Source organism: Gigantopelta aegis, chromosome 11, assembly GCF_016097555.1.
Source record: "Gigantopelta aegis isolate Gae_Host chromosome 11, Gae_host_genome, whole genome shotgun sequence".
Classification (NCBI taxonomy): domain Eukaryota; kingdom Metazoa; phylum Mollusca; class Gastropoda; order Neomphalida; family Peltospiridae; genus Gigantopelta; species Gigantopelta aegis.
Window position 1 is genome coordinate 2,343,131 of NC_054709.1, and position 23,973 is coordinate 2,367,103.

The 23,973-nt window shown below is 38.1% G+C and overlaps 1 protein-coding gene across 1 annotated transcript in view; it reads right to left on the reverse strand.

The window, feature by feature from the left end:
- LOC121385489 (atrial natriuretic peptide receptor 1-like) overlaps positions 1-23,973 on the reverse strand; it is a 34,883-nt gene that overhangs the window by 6,672 nt on the left and 4,238 nt on the right. Inside the window, exons 4-16 of the mRNA XM_041516188.1 lie at positions 23,706-23,850; positions 22,678-22,759; positions 21,630-21,738; positions 19,170-19,361; positions 18,503-18,607; positions 12,024-12,146; positions 10,722-10,890; positions 9,536-9,685; positions 8,123-8,297; positions 7,370-7,516; positions 3,446-3,569; positions 2,048-2,116; positions 393-564 (exon numbers count right to left, since the gene is read on the reverse strand). Coding sequence (XP_041372122.1) covers positions 393-564; positions 2,048-2,116; positions 3,446-3,569; positions 7,370-7,516; positions 8,123-8,297; positions 9,536-9,685; positions 10,722-10,890; positions 12,024-12,146; positions 18,503-18,607; positions 19,170-19,361; positions 21,630-21,738; positions 22,678-22,759; positions 23,706-23,850 — 1,762 coding nt within the window. The remainder of the gene's footprint in view (positions 1-392; positions 565-2,047; positions 2,117-3,445; positions 3,570-7,369; positions 7,517-8,122; positions 8,298-9,535; positions 9,686-10,721; positions 10,891-12,023; positions 12,147-18,502; positions 18,608-19,169; positions 19,362-21,629; positions 21,739-22,677; positions 22,760-23,705; positions 23,851-23,973) is intronic.

Sequence of the window (23,973 nt, forward strand, 5' to 3'; positions counted from 1 at the left end):
ATTGGCCAAGTCGAAAACATCTGTTCGATCACGAACAAAAATATGTTCAATCCGTGGGCGTTCGCCATAGCAAACTGCTTCATTTATTGGAAATGCTGCTAGTTTCCGTAAATAATAGTAAATAACGGCGATCGTGCTTGATTTATTATATGTACACAACTTACGTGGAGCGTTAGTTGCAACCTGAGGCACTCTTATATTTACGTCCAACTTTACACGTAACTTATGTTTGCGTTGTTTCGTGAATAGCTCTTCAGTCGTAGATTTACGTTTACCTGTAAAACTAGGCTTACAATATTTTGTGAATATGGGTCCTGGTCCATAGGTCTTTTTCATAAACCTGGTTTGGTCCCGTCCGTAAAATAGCACCTGGGTTCGCCCTTGTGACCTACCAGAATGGATGCCAATCCTGACTCGGAGGTGTTCGTCTGGTCTGTGTTTGATGGAGAAATGCTTAACGCCTCTCAACAGCGCAAGGGCCATATGGCAGATTTCTACAGCATGGTCCTCCGTTTTGATTGGCAGACCGGAAACACACATGTAGGCGTCGCCGATTGTCTCCACCTTCAATAAATTAACTAAACATAACGTATGAAGTTGATGTGGTACAATTATTTTGTTTGCATAAAAAAAAAATCATTGGTATTTTTGTTTTACTCATCTCAGTTTCTCTACCCTTCTCTCTCTTCCTCGCTCCTTCCCTCCCTCTCTACCCCCCCTCTCTCTCTCTCTCTCTCTCTCTCTCTCTCTCTCTCTCTCTCTCTCTCTCTTGCACACACACACACACACACACACACACACACACTGCCCCATTTCGTTTTTCTAATTTGTCACATAAGCTTTCAGCTGTGCCTTTAATCTGATCTCACCGGCCTCGGTGGCGTCGTGGTTAGGCCATCGGTCTACAGGCTGGTAGGTACTGGGTTCGGATCCCAGTCGAGGCATGGGATTTTAAATCCAGATACCGACTCCAAACCCTGAGTGAGTGCTCCGCAAGGCTCAATGGGTAGGCGTAAACCACTTGCACCGACTAGTGATCCATAACTGGTTCAACAAAGGCCATGGTTTGTGCTATCCTGCCTGTGGGAAGTGCAAATAAAAGATCCCTTGCTGCTAATCGGAAAGAGTAGCCCATGTAGTGGCGACAGCGGGTTTCCTCTCAAACTCTGTGTGGTCCTTAACCATATGTCTGACGCCATATAACCGTAAATAAAATGTGTTGAGTGCGTCGTTAAATAAAACATTCCTTTCTTTCTTTCTTTAATCTGATCACTTCTAGTATTGTTAGGCGGCACCAGTAACCATTTGGTCGTGACGTAGCCCAGTGGTAAAGCGCTCGCTTGATGAGCGATCGGTCTAGGGTCGATCCCCATCGGTGGGCCCATTGGGCTATTTCTCGTTCCGGCCAGTGCACCATGACTGGTATAAACAAAATCCGTGGTATGTACTATCCTGTCTGTGGGGTGGTGCATATAAAAAAATCCCTTGCTACTAATAGAAAAATGTAGCGAGTTTCCTCTCTATGACTGTGTCAAAATGACCAAATGTTTGATATCCAATTGCCGATGATCAATAAATCAATGTGCTCTAGTGGTGTCGTTGTACAAGACCAACTTTAAAACAAACTTTTGTATGGCGGCATCTGTAACTACCTACCTTTATCAGCCACCGTAGGTCAGACCGGCTTTATTAGCGACACAGGACGAATGTGCGTTCATTATTTCTGTCAAAATATTGTTTATGGATAAGGAAACACTAAAACACATGCTACAGTCCCCGCTGTACATTTATTTTACCCAGGTCATTTTTCCTCTCTCCGAGGGGTGGGGTGGGGGTGGGGGGTGGGGGGGGTGGGGGTGTTGCAAAATATATATCCTGGCAAGGTGGTTCCGCTGTTATTTATGCTACATGCCTTGCAGATCCTTAAACCGGCTCTGATAATAACCAAAAAGAATAAGTGCAAAACACCCATCCGACCAACATATTACCTCTCCAACTAAAAAGAAAGAATTTCATTAGTTTTTCATTATCAGTTTTGAAACGTTACCTTGTACACGTTGTAGTTTTCTATGACACTGTCAAACAACGTGTAGAGGTCATTGAGAAACTCCACTACCTGTAAATGGAGAAAATAATAGATGCTTTCCGTTTGTTCTAATATAATAGAATATAATATTAATATCATGTTTATGTCCCGAGCGCAATAATATAATATATGATATGATATGATATGATACGATATCATATGATAGCGCTCTAGTGGGACGTATCACTTTGATATGTACCAGATATTTTTAACCAATTTTAACATATAGTACTAAAATGTAAAAATGCCTAAAAGTAAACGCATACAAATGAATACTTTGTTATGGTATTTAATAAAACAATATAGAAGGGATGAAGAAGAGTATAAAAAAAGAGATGCAGCATTTATGGATATTTGAACATTTGTTGCCTGGGAGAGGAATCTGACATTGAAGAAAATGTTTTTGTATAAAAACTATCCAAGCTAGCGCGTTACACAAATTTACTCGAGAATATTTAGAACTCAGGGGCCTAATTCACAAAGCTCTCTCAGGCTCTGCTAGACAACAAGGCATCCTCTTTGCAAGTCTTTTAGCATTGCACGGCGAGAACGCAAAGTTGCGAGAATTTAGTGAATTAGGCCCCAGAACTACAGTATTTACGCTATTCTCATTCCACCGGGCAACGGGCAACTCATTTAACGTGCCCCTATCCACTAGGGTTCAGGCACGCCCGCCCCGGATTCAGCCTCTGACTTCGCCAGTGACCGACTCCGGGGCGGGATAATTCCACCTACTTTTGTTTTATCTCTAGCAGTGATCGATTATAATCGACACTTGATCGGTTGGACTCCACCAATATGATCGATTATAAAAATGCATGATCAATTATCGCGGGACAAATTAATTGTAATTGTTCCTACAATTTAAATGGTTAAGTTGATGTAAATGTGCTGGCGTTTGGTTGTTGTTTTTATGCGTACGTAAAGGAAACAAATACTGAATATATATCATAGGTAAACTATTCGATTTGTTGGATCTATCCCATTGAGCATAACAATATAGGTCATACTCATAATAATCCAAGTCCCTCTTACGTAAGTTGAATTCTAAAGGCCGAATTTATGAAGCCTGTTTTTCTTAAAAGCGGGTGTTTAATCATTGTAAATGCATGAAGTTACACGCGTGTAAGACATAAACAGATGTTTAAGCATTGTAAATGCATGAAGTTACACGCGTGTAAGACATAAACAGATGTTTAAGCATTGTAAATGCATGAAGTTACACGCGTGTAAGTCTTAAACAGGCCTGGTCAATTCGACCCTAACCGTTTGCTTAATCGACAGTTTATCGGTTGGTATAACAAGATTATAACCGATAATTCGATGATAAAATTTCAACCGATTCTCAACGCTACTTGCCTCTACCGGTGAACTTTCTGATGACATCTTGGTGAAGCCGACGATATCACTGAAATAGACTGTTACACAGTCGAACATCTCGGGTTCCACGTGCTTCCCTTGTTTCAACTGGTCCGCCACCGTCCTGTACAAAAGAAAGAAAGAAATGTTTTATTTAACGACGCACTCAACACATTTTATTTACGGTTATATGGCGTCAGACATATGGTTAAGGACCACACAGATTTTGAGAGGAAACCCGCTGTCCCAACTACATGGACTACTCTTCCGATTAGCAGCAAGGGATCTTTTATTTGCGCTTCCCACAGACAGGATAGCACAAACCATGGCCTTTGTTGAACCAGTTATGGATCACTGGTTGGTGCAAGTGGTTTACACCTACCCATTGAGGCTTGCGGAGCACTCACTTAGGATTTGCAGTCGGTATCTGGATTAAAAAGCCCATACCTCGACTGGGATCCGAACCCAGTACCTACCAGCCTGTAGACCGATGGCCTACCACGACGCCACCGAGGCCGGTACCGTCATGTACAAAGATAATACAACTTCAACAAATCTATCTCGCAATTTCTCGCATAGGCGTACGGGATCCCATTTTCGTAGAGGAGGCGGAAGGACAGGCTAATTTTTGTTTTTGCCTGAATTAAAGGGACATTCCTGAGTTTGCTGCAGTGTAAGATATTTCCGACTAATAAAATAGTTCTACGATTAAACTTAGATATTAAATATATTTTCTTGTTTAGAATATCAGTGTCTGTATATTCAATGTGTTTCTGGTCGTCTTAATATTTGTAAGAAGCCCAAACTGGATTTTGTCTTCAAATAATTTCACGAAACAATATTTTTTAGGAAATAAAATGAAAATTAACCAAGTACAAATATTAGAACGATCAGAAACACTTTTAATATACAGCCACTAATATTCTAAACAAGAAAATATATTTAATATGTAAGTTTAATCGTAGAAATATTTTATTAGTCGATAACATCTTAAAACATTGCAGCAAATTCAGGAATGTCCATTTAAACGAAAATGCCCGAATCTGGATTATAACATTTATCCATATTAGCATTAGTGTTACAAACGAATCACCACGAATGTTTACATGTATTACAACTTATATTGTGGGTAGAATGATGGAGCTACATGGTGAAAAGGTTTCAGACAAGCAAATTGTGCCCGAAGATTTTTCCTCTTTTTTTTGGTCCGAATTTGAGGATTTCTTCTAGCCCTGAGTGGCAACTGCCCCCTCCCTTCCCCTGTGTTGTCGTCTAATTCGTCGAATTATATATCGTAAACATGTATGCTATATTGATATAAAGCCTTGCAGGGGTGGATACCAAAATTTCCATTTTCGTGTAGCTGCAAAACACCTTCTGATATTGAGCACTGATTCAATTAATTCATCAACAAAACCCTTGTGCTTTATTGTATTTTCCATATTCCCATGCCATATTTTGTAATTTTGTTACATATATATATAAACAAAAGTACAAAATATGGAATATATATATATATATATATATATATATATATATATATATATATATATATATATATATATATATATATATATATAAAACACAAATTAATCGATACCACATATAATATTTACATAATTACATACATGTACGTGAAAAATATGAAAAATTGTTCTACGCCAAGTGTAAAATAATGGTTTCCTCAAGAATCTGAACGAAAAACCCATAATACATGATCAGGGCCGCATTACTACACAATGCAGAGTCAAATGGCAATTTGGCGAAATAGTGGTTGATTCCATGAATCTCTATCTAGTGCCACGTCTATAGGAGGACAGCCACTCCCGAGGAGATCCTTTACTTGATGTTTAATCCTTCTTGCACTGTCACAAGGAGGACTACCATTTCCAAAGACTAGTTTACTAAAACAAAACCAGAACAGTACAGAAAGAAAGAAATGTTTTATTTAACGACGCACTCAACACATTTTATTTATGGTTATATGGCGTCAGACATATGGTTAAGGACCACACAGATTTTAAGAGGAAACCCGCTGTCGCCACTTCATGGGCTACTCTTTCCGATTAGCAGCAAGGGATCTTTTATTTGCGCTTCCCACAGGCAGGATAGCACAAACCATGGCCTTTGTTGAACTAGTTATGGATCACTGGTCGGTGCAAGTGGTTTACATCTACCCATTGAGCCTTGCGGAGCACTCACTCAGGGTTTGGAGTCGGTATCTGGATTAAAAATCCCATACCTCGACTGGGATCCGGACCCATTACCTACCAGCCTCGTTGAGATTCAAACTGTTACGCTATGAGCTAATCTAGCCTTGTTAGATTTTACAATAATATACTCTGTCAAAAAAGAAACGCATAGGTGATAGGAAAAGAAGAAAAGCGTTTGATTTTACAAAATATCAAATTTAACGCACGTTGTGGCACGTTATGCGACAATTGCAGGAAATCGCCGTGAAATGGTCAGATTTTGGCAAATGCACGTGAAACGCAGGGGAAAAGATTAGGGAAGTGATGGGTATGTAAAGCTGCAATGCTCGCAATGATGGCTCATTTCCATTTCGACGTAGACGAGTTACAAGATGCCAAGACTAAGCCTGCCGAATTGAAACATTGCAATAGGCCGCCTCCAGTTAGGTGAATCGCAGTCAGCAGTCGCACGCCACACGGACGTCCATCAGAGCACCATTTCATGTCTCTAAGGCAGGTACCAGCAGTTTCAGTCAGCTGAAGACCGGCCCAGAAGTGGAAGACCTCGCATTACAACTGCAGAACAAGATCGCTACATCCGCATTCTGCACTTGCGTCACCGAACTGCCACAGCAACGAACACTGCTGGACGCATACCTGGTTTGAGAAGGGTGTCTGCACACACCATTCGGAACCGACTTCGAGAAGCTGGTTTACGGGCTATGGGACCGTATGTTGGCCCCTTCCTGCGACGTCAACATCGACATGTACGTGTTCGCTGGCGCACGAATGTACAGGGGTGGAACTTGGGAAACTGGCGGCGAGTATGGTTCAGCGACGAGTCACGTTTCCGTCTACAGCGACGTGATGGACGACAACGTCTTTATCGACGTCGCAATGGACGTTTTGTCAACAACTGCGTCTCCCAAGTTGACAGATTCGGTGGAGGGAGTGTCATGATGTGGGGAGCCATCTCATACACCGGCAGAAGTGCACTTGTGTTCGTACAAGACAACCTAACAGCTGTACGCTATCAGGATGAAATTCTTCACCGTCACACGCTTCCCATGTTGAATCGAAAGACCGCATACGGAATGAGAACAATAATGTGGTGCCATGGCCATCAAGATCACCAGATCTCAACCCCATTGACCATCTATGGGACGAACTGGACAGGCGTGTACGCCAGCGTGACCCGGAGCCTCAGACGCTTCTGCAACTGCCACATGCACTCCAGGAAGAATGGGCTAGGATTCCACGTGCCCGGATTCAGACACGCATTCAGTCTATGCTAAAGAGATGTCGCGCAGTGATTGCTGCTGCTGGTGGCCACACAAGGTACTGATTTCAGCGCCCTCGTGCGACGCTGTTTGGTGACGAAAACGCCTCCACTGCCGTCCATACCAAGAATATTGTCACATACTCATGTCAAATTTGACTGTGATACGATCATTAATAACGAAATTATGCCACTTTGTATTAAAGAGATAATACCATGAATATTTCGCCTATGCGTTTCTTTTTTGACAGAGTATATATAATATTAATTAATATATACTAGTAAATGCAACTCAGGGCATAATCTTGATATATCTTGATAGTCTTGATAAAATATTTTTGGCCATTAATCCCCTTTGAAACTGTAATGTACAATACTTTTTATTTCCTCAGACATAAATTGCTACAGTCAGTAGATATTGCCTTTAAATAACGATTAAAAAAGTATTCATACACTGGAAGGATTTTGTACAGAAGAGCTTCTGATTTTTTCTTCTCGGTTAAAAGTTGCTGAGTTCGTTCCTCCACAGTATATTCCAGATTAGAGGAATATTCTTCCAGACGGTGAATGAGTGCTTCGACAAGGTTCACTTCTTTGTTCCTATTTAAATATAAAACGTTCATAACTTTTATTCTATTAAAACAGTTAAATTTCATGTGTGAGTAGTCTAGAAAAATGATGCCTCATGAATATGTATATATCTCATATGTTTTCAGATTAGAAGAATATTCTTCCAGTCCAAATGATGAAACAGTGCTTTTACAAGGTTGTCTTCTTTCTTCCTATCTAAATATATAACATATACAGTTTTCTTTCTTTATAAATATTAAGCTCCATTAAGCTGTCAGTAGAAGAATGATGTTTCATGAATGTGTATTATATCTCACAGGTTTTCAGAGTAGAAGATAATTATTCCAGATGATGAATATAGGTTGGGTGTGGGATGAGTTTCAAGCCAAATTATGTCAAACAACACCCCCTATTTTTGTAGCTATGTATTTTGTTATAATATTTTTGTTATATTCCTATTTTAAATATTATTTACATGAATAAATATAATTACTAACAAAACACTATTACATTCAACATTCTCGATTTATTAAATTGCAATGTTTAGTGTAATCATTGCCGAAAATGTTACATATTTCTAAATTACAAAATTCAGTTATACGTAAATTTTAATAAAGATAAAGAAGATCAACTCACCCTTGAAGCTTGCTAATGATTTTTTCCACAATGGGAAAGGTTGGCCTATCTTCGGGCAATTCCGCCCAACATCGGTACATTAGACTGTACACTCCCACTGGTACGTTACCTTGGTATGTGTCTAACTTTGGTCGAAATGGCGGATCCAAATGACTGCCTACCAGTGCAATTATTTCTGAAATAAAATGAAGAAATAATGTGTCACAAACTTGAAAATCTCATTTGTAGGGTCATAAGCGGTTTTTTGTTGTTGTAAAAACAAATTGTATTATTTATTGAGAGTTGTAGTAAGAATAATTCGGGTTTCCTCTAGCGTTATCATGCTAGTATTTTGGATACGAAATTGACCATTTTCAACTATACCGCGTACCATACTCCAATACAAATGTGTGTTTTTTTCTTAATAATTTGAGTTTGCCTTGACGTTCAAAGAAAATGGAAATGTCATCTATTCCGTGAAGTTCTACATACAGACAAAACCATTATCCATGATCGAAACCGTATCTCTGCCCAGTGCAGTCTAAATGGCATTTGGCAAAATAGTGGTTTATTCAACGAATCTCTGTGTAGTGCCTCAGCTATAGGAGGACAGCACCTCCCGATGAGACCCGTTACTAGATAATACATTCCTTCTGCCACTCCAAAATTAGTTTAAGAAACCAAAACTAGAACTGGACAGGACAGAGCTCATTGGAATAAATATAGCTCTTGTGACTTGCACTCATGAATCACTGTCAAAACAGTGATGATATCATGTTTTCGCAAAAGTTAAGTCTATCCTAGCCCAACGGTGGCACGCGTCATGAGTACTGCCATCACAGCTGCCAAGTCTGTCACTTACATTTAAAACGATGAAAAAAAATTGCAAGTTTCACCAAAGAAACGAAACGTTCACTACTACTACTGCTACGCTACTGCTGCTACTATTACTACTGCTAATACTGCTGCTGCTGCTGCTGCTGTTGCTGTTGCTGTTACTGCTACTGCTGCTGCTGCTGCTACTACTGCTACTACTACCACTAGTACTACCACTATCATTGTTACTGCTGTTATTACTACTGCAACCACCAACATCACCACCACTACCACTACTACTACTACTACTGCTGCTGCTGCTACTGCTACTGACTACTACCAGTACTACCACTACCATTGTTACTACTGCTACTACTACTACAACCACCAACATCACCACCACAACCACTACTACCACTACTACCACTTCTACTACTACTACTACTACTACTACTACTACTACTACTGTTGCTGCTACTGCTACTGCTCGTACTGCTGCTACTTACGGCAGACAAAATGACGATGGTGATAACAATAACAACAACTGATCATCATCATCATCATCATCACCATTGATTTTAAATCATTATTACTACATAACGATCATGTTTAATTTACCCTTGGGTCCCATATCTGCCCGCGATTTCTCGTATGGCAGAGCTCTGTGAATGACTTCTTCCAGAATAATTCCCAAGCTGTAAATATCACCTTTCTGCGTACGAATTTTCACTGGTACATTAAGTAGTTCCGGCGCAACCCAGAGCAATTCTAGACATTAAAATAAAGTCACAATATAAAATTTCTAGGTACATAAGCCATTCATGTGGACACTGAGCTATATACGTATGGACCTAATTTTAACTAGTATTATAACAAAAACGGGAATACTTATAACAAAACGTTACCCTTTGTAGCTTTTTTTTGGACAAACATATTTGCCTCTTCCCTAATTCCATAAGCATTTATATCGATAAGTACCCCTGGGGAATCTCGGAGCATGTGCCCATGACAGTTGTGCTTGAACCTTCAGTGGATATAAGCATGAGTCAAATGCTTAATTAATTGATCAATAAGTAGTTCATACATCATAATAAAAAAAAAAATCCACACACAAGTATAGATCAAGACCATTGTCAAAGCAAATAGCTAAGTTGTTAATGACAACAAAATGTTGTTAAGCACACTTGTCATGGAAACAAAAAATCTGGGTTAGCTCTTTCGTCAAAGACGTGCTGAAAGAAGAATTGAAATTGGTCAGTATTTTGACTATGATGTGGGAAAGTGAAACTAGTACGGTAAAGTTTGTTTTATTTAACGACGCCACTAGAGCACATTGATTTTTTTATCTTATCATCGGCTACTGGACGTCAAACATATGGTCACTCTGACACTGGTTTTAGAGGAAACTCGCTGTCGCCACATAGGCTACTCTTTTATGACAGGCAGCAAGGGATCTTTTATTTGCGCTTCCCACAGATAGAATAGCACAAACCATGACCTTTGTTGAACCAGTTATGGATCACTGGTCGGTGCAAGTGGTTTACACCTACCCATTGAGCCTTGCGGAGCACTCACTCAGGGTTTGGAGTCGGTATCTGGATTAAAAATCCCATGCCTCGACTGGGATCCGAACCCAGTACCTACCAGCCTGTTGACCGATGGCCTAACCACGACGCCACCGAGGCCGGTCTGAAACTAGTACGGAGACAGTTTACTGATTTACATAACATAACAATAAAGGTTCGTTCATATTTTAAACAGAATGTCAGATTCGTAGAAGGAGGCACAACATAAGATATTTTACTTTCGTAGTGCGCATGCGTTAGTAACTCCTCTTCACTTGGCGCCCTTTCACAGAGAATTGGAAGTCCAAATCCAGATATCTTGAGCACAAACTTCCGGTCTACGAGACAATTTGTTGACCTCAGACGTCCATGAATTTTGATAGGAGACTGGTGAAGAAAGGTCATTCCCTGAAAAACAAAAAAAAACAAAAAAAAACCCGAAACAATATTATTATGCTGACTTGAGATGGAACATTGCGATCGATCCCCGTCGGTGGGCCAATTGGGCTATGTAGCGGGTTTCCTCTCTAAGACTATATGTCCAATTGCCGATAATTAATAAATAAATGCGTTCTAGTGGTGTCGTTAAACAAAACAGACTTTATAATGGGACAGTCCAGAGTCTGTAATTATTGTAACATAGTTTGACCTATATCGCGTTTCCAAATTATTAACATATGCATTCACTTATTAAATGTAGAAATCATTACACTAGATAGAGAGTCATAGACTCAACCACTATTTTGTCACGGTGAAAGTTTGTTTTGAAACGTAGTCATCAGAGGAAACCCGCTACATTTTTCTAATGCAGGAAGAAATGTTTTATATGCACTTTCCCAAGACAGGAAAGCACATACCACGGCCTTTGATACACCAGTCGTGGTGCACTGACTGGAACGAGAAATAACCCAGTGGATCCACCGACGGGGATCGATCCCAAACCGACCGCGCGTCAAGCGAGCGCTTTACCACTGGGCTACGTCCCGCCCCCTATTTGTTCAAATGACCATTCGACTTTGCATTGGACAGAAATATGGCCCTGACCATGTATTACGGTTTTGTGGTTCAGATTTTGCAATAGCTCAGTATGATTTATTTCTTCGTAAGTATCGATTTATTAATTGGTTACAACAGCCAAACACAAAATAAATAAATAATAATAATTCGGCCATCAATCGTTATTGTTTTGTCTACAAGAGGACTGCCACTTCCCCGGATGATACATCATTCTTCTGACCGTTGAACAAGTTTATTTTGTTTAACGATTTATTAATAATCGGGTATTGGATGTCAAACATTTTTTTTTTTAATTCTGACACAGTCCCTCAGAGGAAACCCGCTACATTTATCAGTATAGCAAACTATCTTGCATACGCAGTTTCTCACGGGCAGAATAGCAAATACCACGGCTTTTGGCGCCCTGGTTGGGATAGAATTTGTTGGTGGACGATAAACTCAACTCCTGTTTGTAGGACTATCAGCCCAAGACCGGTTCAGCAAATCCAAAACTGTACAATACAGAGCTCAGAGGATATTTAGACGTTTGGAATGGCATGTATTCGTAATATATGATGTAGTATATGATACGTTACCCTGACGATGTCTCGAAGTAAAGACAACCTAAACATCCAGTCCAGTTTAATGGAGTCGTTCTGTAGAACATCCTGCAAGTCGAAACAGAAAACCACACGTAAAATTTACTTAAATGACTAAATTCCAAATCAAAATTTCTACACATCCATTGGGGAGAACAAAGGCATACTTCGTCGCCACAGCTATAACATCCAACGAAATAAGCACGGTCACAATTGATTGCTGTATAACATATACGTTAACTGCATGCATCAGTGCAGTAAACAAGGTGTAATTGGAAGATACATTTAAATTTATTTTCAACCTCGTTCTTTGAGATAGGCAAGGAAGAGAATGCTACACTCTTGTATGTTATTACCATTTACCTTACATCTAGTCATTATAGGTTACTAAACCAAATAACTTCCGGCTGGGTCAAAGTTCGAGCTGCACCCAATTTTTGATAGAGAAGTGAACACCACAAGTCCTGTGATTGGTGACAAATGTGAATGTGGTAGTTGTAAAAAAAAAAACCCAGTTTCATCTGGGCAAAACATGTTTGCAATTTTATTTTATCTAGTACCACTATGTCAAGTAGCCTTGTGCTTGAAACATGTATGAGTTACCTGTAAAAAAAGTACTCGAATTTTGTGCGGAACTAGGGTAGTTATATACCCGTTATCTCTGAAATGAGCACCTTGACCCCAATTTGTTTTCTGATTCACTTCAAGGGTGAGGGGTGGTAGTATTTATATCCGTGGCGTTTTGGCCACATATGTTACTATTGTCGTCTATGGGATTTGATTTGGTAGTATACACCCTATAGCACATATTCAGTGCATAATAAAAAAACATTATGATTTTGTCATTTCATTGAATTTAACTATACTGATTGATTAATTAGCCGTCATTCCACCATGCAAGTTCACAATGACCTTGACTTTGACAATAATCACTGTACATGGCTCTGAATGGAGTTTGGATCGAAGTTAGCACTGAGGAAAAGTTGGTTTTGGCCTATAATTCATACGGTAAAGATTTCAATAATTTCTTTTTACGTGATATTTGACTTGCCATATACAACTGCTCTTAAATATGATATTATACATAAATGCTGGATCACAGATTGTAGGAATACATCCAATATACATATTGTATTCATCTGGATTAGAAAATATGGATGTTCGGGTAATTATGTCATTTAAAAATGTTTCAGTAATTAATCAAACATAAATGTGTGAAAGATGCATGATAATTCCAGATGTTACAAATATTAAAACCTCCAACTGCAGTAGGCTATAAATAAAATATAGTCAGGAATATTGGTGGCTGCCAATGGTTTTGATGGTTCATTATGAAAATCAGCATGGCCGATGGATTTGAAATTCCCACACCTGGTAACTTGAAGACACCCACACCCAGCTTACAGGATTTCCTCCCAACACTAATGTTCAGGACATTAAGTCATTACTTCATACAGGTACAGTCATGTTGGTGTTTCCTTCTACAGACAGTGTATGTCTTTAATACTGATATTTCTTGATGTGTCTGTTAAGGTCTTCATAATCTAGGGGTCAGTCAAGTGCATGTGTTTTAATGGAATTCTTTAAAAGGGTAGAGGTACTCTGACTATCTTTGTTGTCTCTACATATATACCTGAGTACACACACCCAACTGACAGTAAACATCTTCAGGAGCTTTATTTTTAAACATTGTGTTGTTTAATGTGACATATTGCATTTGTACAAAACTGTATGCAATATATATGCCTTATGAGGTGTAAATTAGGTTGCACTGTAGAAACAGCAGTTTGAGTGAGGTTGTCAGTTTATGTCAGAATACACCAGATCCTGTTTGTCATAAAGACACATAGCTGGACACTTTTTGAAAAATGTATGTTATCAGTATAGGTAGTATTAAACCAAATAACTTCCGGCTAGGTCATAGTTCGAGCTGCACCAAACTTTTGATAGATAAGTGAACACCACAAGACCTGTGATTGGCGATAAATGTGAGTGTGTTGGTTTTAAAAAAAACCCAGTTTCATCTGGGCAAAAAATGCATGCAATTTTATTTCATCTAGTACCACTGTGTCAAGTAGCTTTGTACTTGAAACATGTATGGCATACCTGTAAAAAAAAGTACTTGAATTTTGTGCGGAACTAGGGTAGTCATACACGTTACTCGTTATCTTTGAAATGAACATCTTGACTCCAATTTTTTCTGATTCACTTTAAAGGCATACTGCTACGGATTTAAGGACCTTATTTTTCTAAAAATGGATAATAACTAAAAATTACATTAATTGTTTGAAACCTAGCTATTGCATCACCTTAACTGAACCATGATGGAGTGAAATCCATGTCAACTCTCTCGGCAATTTTAGTTTTTGAATTATGGACCATTGCCATAATTCAATTATTTTTACAAAATATCATTAATAAATGGAGTATGGCGGTTATGAAGATGGTTGAATAAAGTACATTTAGGGACAAATCGAATTATTTTTGTTCAGGTAATACTTTGTTAGACCATTAAGTAGGTCAGTGGTCTGTGACAATATGCCTTTAAAGGTGAGGGGTGGTAGTATTTATATCCGTGGCGTTTATGTCGATTGATGTGCTGCAGGTAGAAGTTTTAGCCACTTATGTTATTGTTGTCGTCTATGAGATTTGATTTGGTAGTATACACCCTTAAAGACTCAGTTTTTACTCGTGAAATACGATTTGAAACAACTCGATGGAAAATAAATGGTATCTAATGGGTACTTATGTAGTTTTCTCTATTTACATCAACTGATGTTTTGTTTGATTCTCCCAAATCACTGCTGTTTTTGTTGATGATGATGTTGTTGTTTTTTTGTTTTGTTTTTTTGATGATGTGTTGGTTGCAGTTGCAATTGTTGTCGGTGATGTTGCTGTTGTTAATTAGGGTTGGGTACCGCGAAAAAAACCGTACCGCGGTATACCGCGGTTTTTGGTAATGTACCACGGTTTACCACGGTAATGACAGCATACTAATCACTGCGATTCAGTGATACAATAATTGCTCAACATACAATGTCATTTATGTGCCTTTGAACTTAGTGGTCAAACACATATGACATACTACAATGATATACCTACCAGTAAAGATTTTGACTGATTCAGTTTACACTGAATTTTCTCTAAAGTTGAGTAATCATTAAGCAGGACTAAAAATCTCATTTAGAGAATAGCCAATACTTATAGGTAGAACATAGTTGTAGAGCCGTGTTGTATTTTAAGACCTTATAATGTAAATGAAATAAACATAACAGATGAATAAAAGTCTCTTTATGTTTTCAGTTTTCTATAATTATTATTGTTCAAGTTAATTCAAGTTAAATCGTCAATTTAGTTTTAAGAATAAAAAACTTCATAGACCTATATTTGTCTGAATAAACCATGTAGTGTGTCAATTTCAGTCATTATTATCTAGATTACTAAATTTATTTTATGTTCTTGTTTACAAACATTAGCGCATTTGTGATTAATATGTGAAATATTTGTTACCGCGAACTCAAATATTATCAATGTAATGGTATTTAACGTCAAACATAGGATCATTGTGGTATAAGAGCGGGAATCTTTGCCTGGCCGGTGGTAGGCAGAAATTCTGTGTACTCGTTATCTCTGACTGACAGAGCAGCAGTAACTGTCCAAATGTCCGTCTAGCTCTAGAAAAGCAGCGTAGGCCTTCTTGGGCTAACCACTTATGATGGAATGAGTTACTTGAGAACAGGTCCAACCAAAACATCACTGCCTACAGAGTGACAATCGGACATTTGGGACATACGTTTTAAGCTAAGTTTACTAGCACCAGTATTTCAAATCGATTTATAAGAATTGTTTTGTGTTTCCAACTAGCTATTATTACCTTCGTTAATATGTTACGGTTAAACAGCGTTTATGACAACAACAAAAAAATAATAATAATAAAATTAAAAAAATAGTAATAAAAAATAGTGTTTTACGTAACACTGTTCAATACACTTACCCACCACCTGTAACGCTACAAAACGTTTGGACATACACCCACCCCTCCAGCGTTACGTAATATTTGAATGACCCTTGATGTCTAGGCCGGGCCGTAGCCCAGTGGTAAAACACTCGGTTGGACGCGTGGTAGGTCTAGGATCGATCCAAGTCGGTGGGCCCATTTATGTACGTGCATCACGACTGGTATAGCAAAGGTCGTGGCATGTGCTACTAATGAGAAAATGTAGTGGGTTTCCTCTCTAAGACTATATATCAAAATTACCAAACGTTTGACATTCAGTAGCCGATGTTTTTGTTCTGCTCTATATAAAGATAAAAAAATGTAACCTGTGCCACCCCACTAGAGGCTCTGCATACGTCCCCAACCCTCCAGATATCGTGCCAATTCCACAGGCCCAATGGGCCATATATATATAAGCTATGTGCTATGGGTCTGTATCTTTAATCTCTTTGGTAATGAATTCATGTTCATAGAAGAAAAACAATTTAGAAACAAAATAGCCACACTGGCAGTATTTTATTTTATGAATGCAAATGAGATAGTTAGGCTTTCGTGGGTTTTTTTTAAAGTACGTAACTCCCCTCCTCCTAACTTATATGTATGTTTTAAACTGAATACTGTTGATAATTGTTTTCGTATCCAACTCAAGATTATAGCCAGTCACCCAAAACAAAGACAAAGAAAACGTCATTGTATGTTATTGTTCTCAAAACATTGGCGTGTGACAGTCTTCACAACTGGAAAAAAACGTGTTCAGTTTCATAAATTTATTGCAACGTGATCCGAGACTTTTGTATGTTTATCTACCAGGGGTGGAGGGATTATCATGCCTGTTCTAATATTACATAAGTAGACATAGCATCAATAAATTATAATTCCCCCACTGAATATGTTTAAAATTAAATCTGTAAACTTTGAAAATTTCAACTAATAATGATTGTGTATATGTAAGAAACAATATGTAATCCTCATCAAGGCACCCACTTCAGTAAACTGAACTCAACCACGTGACCTAGATTTTACAACATTATCTGATACCACAAAACGCTAGAAACGTGAGAAATAAAAAGTAAACCTTGTTTTAGCTAGTAATAAAACATTCAGTATCAACAATGCAACATGTTTTGAACAGTATTTCTTATTATTTGATCGCATTTTGTAGCTTTACGAGAAGCAGTTCACTATTGAATAGTAGACTGTCACCCGGACATGCCAATGGCGCTTATGCATACTGCGAGGCATATCTGTCGAACAAAATTGGTTGAAAGCATGTTTGGTGACTAAAAATCGACATTAAAAAACTTTCTTAATTTTTTTCGCTAAATCGAAAATTCTTTTACCAATTTTTATTATTTTTCGTAATTTGCGACTTTGACGAACAACAGGGCGAGCCCGGCAAATGACCAATATCGCACGTATGTTGCGCGAACAACAAACTCGTCATCTACCATGTTTTTGTTAGTGACAACGTTTTGAGATTCTAAATACTTTGGGAAATTCCGTTATTTTTTCAAAGATTTGTTAATGGAACACAAACAATCATTAACATTGGATGTTTTTTAAATAATATCTCGAAATTATGTATTTTGTTTCATGACACTGATAATTTATTTCTCGGAAGTTTCTGTCTAGTCATCGTCCACGGAAAGTCCCGAAGTATACCGGTACAGTAAACAAACGTACCGGTACGTACCACGACAGAAAAAAATACCGGTATACCGGTAATACCGCACACCTCTATTGTTAATATTATTATTATTATCATTATCACGATCACCATCATCATCATCATCATCATCATCATCATCATCGATGTTCTTGGTGTTGTTGTAGATGGTAGTGTTGTTAATCTGTTTCTATGTGTGTTATATACTAGCTTGCATTGCTGTTGTTGGTTTGACATCCAATAGCCGATGATTAATACATCAATGTGCTATAGAGATGTCGTTGCCTAAAACAAACATTAAACTGCTGTTGTTGGTTTGACATCCAATACCCGATGATTAATACATCAATGTGCTATAGAGATGTCGTTGCCTAAAACAAACATTAAACTGCTGTTGTTGGTTTGACATCCAATAGCCGATGATTAATACATCAATGTGCTCTAGAGATGTCGTTGCCTAAAACAAACATCAAACTGCTGTTGTTGGTTTGACATCCAATAGCCGATGATTAATAAATCAATGTGCTCTAGAGATGTCGTTGCCTAAAACAAACATCAAACTGCTGTTGTTGGTTTGACATCCAATAGCCGATGATTAATAAATCAATGTGCTCTAGAGATGTCGTTGCCTAAAACAAACATTAAACTGCTGTTGTTGGTTTGACATCCAATAGCCGATGATTAATAAATCAATGTGCTCTAGAGATGTCGTTGCCGAAAACAAACATTAAACTACTGTTGTTGGTCAGTGTCTCAAGTTACCTGTAAACTACCTTTACTGCAATATTCAGTGATGATAAAATTGTTCTTCAGTTCAACCACGGCTCCTACAAACTCCGTCATGTTCTCATGGTGAAGGTGCTGCATCTGAAATACACCAACGCTTGCTAAGGGCGGTTCCAAAAATAGCACATGGTGGGTGCTGCAAATAAGTGGTAAACACTGGTAAATTTTTATCTGGCGTCCGAACCCTCCCTACAGACCCTCCCAAAAAACCAACGACAAAAACCCCCACCTCATTATTTTGTCGTATTAGACCGCTGGACGTTTGGAGAGTATTACATTAATCATTACTAATGCAAAATACAAATGCAAGTGCTGTTTTAATAATAATCTTGTGGCATTTTGTTTGTGTTGCCAGTCTATAATAATATGGTCATGCCACGTTTTATTACACAGGCCAGTAAATAATGTATCATGTAACGTAAACTTTAGAGTATACAAATATTGACAAATGGTTTGTCACAAGAAGACAAATATCACGTATGATCTATTACCATAGTAATAGCATTAATACTATGTAATGATTGCACTAGTGAAATATAGAACTATTAAATGATTGCACTAGTGAATATAGAAATATTTAATAATTATTAAAATACATAAATTGACTAACTATATCAAATACGTCATGTATCGAAGACCGTACCAATTTTAGCTCCAAAAGGACTTCCCGAGTGAAAACTATTTTTTCCTTGTGTGTGGGTTTGACGGCCACGACAACCCCTCTATAGGTGGCCACCCTGGTGAATTTCTGGTTCGTCCCTGGCATATTAAGCTGAGGACCGAACGAGCTGCAACTTTTCCCCATTATTGACTCAGTCTCATCAGCCAGCCAGCCCTAATAAATACATTGTAATTTAATAATAATAATAATAATAATCATAATAATAATAACAAACCGTAATTTACTACTACTGCTACTACTACAATTACTACTACAATTACTACTACTACTACTACTACTACTACTACTACTACTACTACTACTACTACTACTACTAATAATAATAACAAATTATAATTTAATAATAATAATAAATTATAATTTTCTACTACTACTACTACTACTACTACTACTACTAAATTATAATTTAATAATAATAATAATAAAAAATTGTAATTTACTACTACTACTACTACTACTACTACTACTACTACTAGTACTACTACTGCTGCTGCTGCTACTACTACTACTACTACTACTACTACTACTACTACTAACAATAATAATAATAACATATTATAATTTAATACTACTACTACTAATAAAAAAATATAATTTACCACTACTACTACTACTGCTACTACTACTACTACTACTACTACTACTACTACTACTACTACTACTACTACTACTACTACTACAACTGATAATAATAGTAATAGTAATAGCAATAATAATAATGAGTATGCGTGTGCGTATGTGTTTATGTGTACGTGTGATTCTAAATATTTTAATATGTTTTGTGATCATAAAACCGGGTTGCGTACCGTTCCAGGTGAGTGTGGAAAGGGCGTGGGGGCAGTTTGGGGTCGATCCTTAGCTCCAAGTGAATTTTCTTTTCGTTTTCAATGTATTTTCTGGGGAACATGACCCGATCCTCCTAAACTGTTCGCTCGCCACATACTGGACCATGTTGATCCATTTACTGCATACGCGCCCGAGTTCTTTCATTGGTCTTAATCAGAGCTGGGTCCGGACGTAGCCCAGTGGTAGAGCGCTCGCTCGGTTTGTGATCTATACCCGTCGGTGGGCCCATTGGGCTATTTCTCGTTCCAGCCAGTGCACCACGACTGGTATATCAAAGGCCGTGGTATGTACTACCGTCTGTGGGATGGTGAATATAAAAGATCCCTCGCTGCTAATCGAAAAGAGTAGCCCATGAAGTGGCGACAACGGGTTTCCTCTCTCAATATATGTGTGGTACTTAACCATATGTCTGACGCCATATAACTGTAAATAAAATGTGTTGAGTGCGTCGTTAAATAAAACATTTCTTTCTTTCTTTTAATAAGAGTTGGGAAATTGGGAAATTGTTTAACATGCATATTCAGAGCAAGCTGTTGTAGCGCACGCCTGTCCTGGGCACAAGTACCGGCCTCAGCCGGTTCCTCCGTCCAGAGTTGACTCGAGTTGTTATATATAATGGAAATCTATATGCATTCTTATTGGTCAGAAACCTGTCACATGACCTTCCGTGATATTGCTCTGAGACGTTTCACCGGTCCGATCAAAAGTGATATTTCCCTGGTAGATTTAACCAATGAAAGTAAAGATGAGACAAAATTCTATCCAATTAATGAGTAGGTAACGTAACCCAATGTCAACTGTTTATTCTAATGTAAACAACCACAAATGTGTGACAAAACGCTTTGCTGTCCTTCGCCAAAAGCATAACATCTTTATTCATACTGAGTTTAATTCCGGAAATACGACAAAGACAAGGTCAGTAATCGTTACATTGTGTAAGGAATATCTCGCAGATGTAGAAACGTACATGATACATCAAAATGCGGTCGGAATCGGCACTCTGAAGATTTTATGTTACAAATAAAAAATGCATTTGTAGGCAATCAGTAACTGTTCAGTTTAATGTATGTTCAGATTTATTATATTTCTTAAAATTTTATTTTGTTATTAATATGATTTTGACACTCTTGCTGGTCATAGTGTCTGTAAGTTAACTTTTGTCTTGGTAATGTTTTAACTGTTTATTTCTGCATTCCTAAGCATATCATACGACGTCATAGGTTTACGTGACGTCATTAAATCTCATCAGTTAGAATGCATTGTGCGGGGAATTATAAGAATTAGCGTATATCGATTCTGATAAATAAAGCAGTAATGTACGAGTTTATGGATTTTATTATGTAATAAACAATTTTTAACCTTATTTCGGGCAATATCAAGCTTTATGGACCGAAGAAAATGATACTGACCTAGGTCCATAAAACCTGATATTGCCTGAAATGGTGGTCAATAATTGGTAATTATAATATATGTTATAGCATAGTTGAGTTTATGAGGGTAGTGGTAGACACGCCCATATTATATATAAAATATATGTTTAGCACTGACAGAAGAAGACAGACAACTATAACTTACACATGACAGCTTGCTAAGTCTGCTTCCGGTCATCTGACCTTGGAAATTAAGGTCTTCCAGTTTTATTTGCCACGACATGTCTCTGAGTTCTCGCTCCCATCTTCTCCGACTGCATCAGACAAATGCACGACTATGTAAACAATAGCACTAACAACATCTACTTGTAGTGGCAACTTCAAATCTGTCCATTACACTGGTATGTAACGCTAAGATGATTAAGATGACCATACAAGCCACATTGTGTAAATTACATGATTGTGTATTAATATAAAAAAAGTAAGATAGAGAAAACCATGGGAGGGAAAGGAAAAAGAGAGAGAGAGAGAGAGAGAGAGAGAGAGAGAGAGAGAGAGAGAGAGAGAGAGAGAGAGAGAGAGAGAGGGAGGAGTTGGAGGGATATATATATATATATATATATATATATATATATATATATATATATATATATATATATATATATATATATATATATGATAACCACACAATGTTATATAAGTATTGAATCTAGATGAACCTTAAATAGTAGTATTGAAAGCCGTAACTAGCGAAAAAGTGGCGCAGGGACACAAAACAAGCCAAAAAGAAACACATAAACACAGACGTGCACTTTGTTTTGGTTGTTTAAAAATGTCTACCACATTGTGCTTGAAAATGCTCTATATTAATGTGCCGTACACTCCCATCTCCATGTTTAGTCTACACACCGCCCTCATTCCATGATTAATCCAGATACCGACTCCAAACCCTGAGTGAGTGCTCCGCAAGGCTCAATGGGTAGGTGTAATCCACTTGCACCGACCAGTGATCCATAACTGGTTCAACAAAGGCCATGGTTTGTGCTATCCTGTCTGTGGGAAGTGCAAATAAAAGATCCCTTGCTGCTAATCGGAAAGAGTAGCCCATGTAGTGGCGACAGCGGGTTTCCTCCCAAAATCTGTGTGGTCCTTAACCGTATGTCTGACGCCATATGACTGTAAATAAAATGTGTTGAGTGCGTCGTTAAATAAAGCATTTCTTTTTTTCTTTCTTTCATTCCATGAACACTTACCGATATACAAGTATCAAAGCAATAATCGCAACGATGACTATGGCAAGCAGTCCGACGAGGACTTTGGCGTACACAGGAATATCTTCTCAGAAACATGAAACAGAAAATACCCAATATTGCTACTTAATACTGCAAAACAAGGCCGTGTGCGTTCATGTGTGAGTGGTGTGTGGATTCAAGACAGAACTGTATTTTAAAACATTGCTTACGGTAAGTAGTTGCTGACGTTTGCAAGAAGATATGCATAGGTATTTCATATATAAGGAAGAACATGTTATGCTATATAACGTCTTGATGATTATGATGATGTTGTTGGTGTTGGTATTGGTGTTTATGATATCGATGATGTTGATGATGATAGTGGCGGTAGTAATGATTATTTTGATAGTGCTGGTCATGATGGTTGTGATGGTAGTGATGATGGTGGTGGCTATGATGATGATGATGATGATTAGGACCGTGACGATGGGGATGGTGATGATAGTGATGAAGGTGGTGATGATGATTATGGCGATGATAACAGTGGTGATCATGCTGGCGATAATGATAGTGATGAAGGTGGTGATGATGATTATGGCGATGATAACAGTGGTGATCATGCTGGCGATAATGATGATAACAGTGGTGATCATGCTGACAATAATGATAATGATGATAACAGTGGTGATCATGCTGACGATAATGATAATGATGATAACAGTGGTGATCATGCTGACAATAATGGTTATTATGATGATTATAATAGTGATAATGGGAATGATGATGACGATGATGATGGCGATGATGACGATGACGACGATGATGATGATGTTGACGATTATGATGAAAATGATGTGACGATGATGATGGTGATGTTGATGATGATGACGATGACGATAATGATGATGATGCTGACGATGACGATGACGATGATGATGCTAATGATGATGATGATGACGATGACGATAATGATGATGATGATGTTGACGATGTTGATGATGCTGACGATGACGATGACGATGATGATGCTAATTATAACCGTTACCTACCGTTCTCTTGACAGATGGAGAAATTTCCTAAGTATCCACAGCGTGGCACATTGAGTGGAGGTTGTTGCGTGGGGCCAGGCCAGTGGATCGTGCGACCCTGGTACGGAATGTAGAATGGTTCCTCTCCAAACGAATGGGCCACAGTCTGCAAGGAAGTTAAATTTCACGAGCAACTGATGAGGAAGGACGGATGATAGAAGGAATGGAATATCGAAAGATAAAAAAGGAGGAACGAATAAATAATGGATTAAAGAAAGTTTGTTTGTTT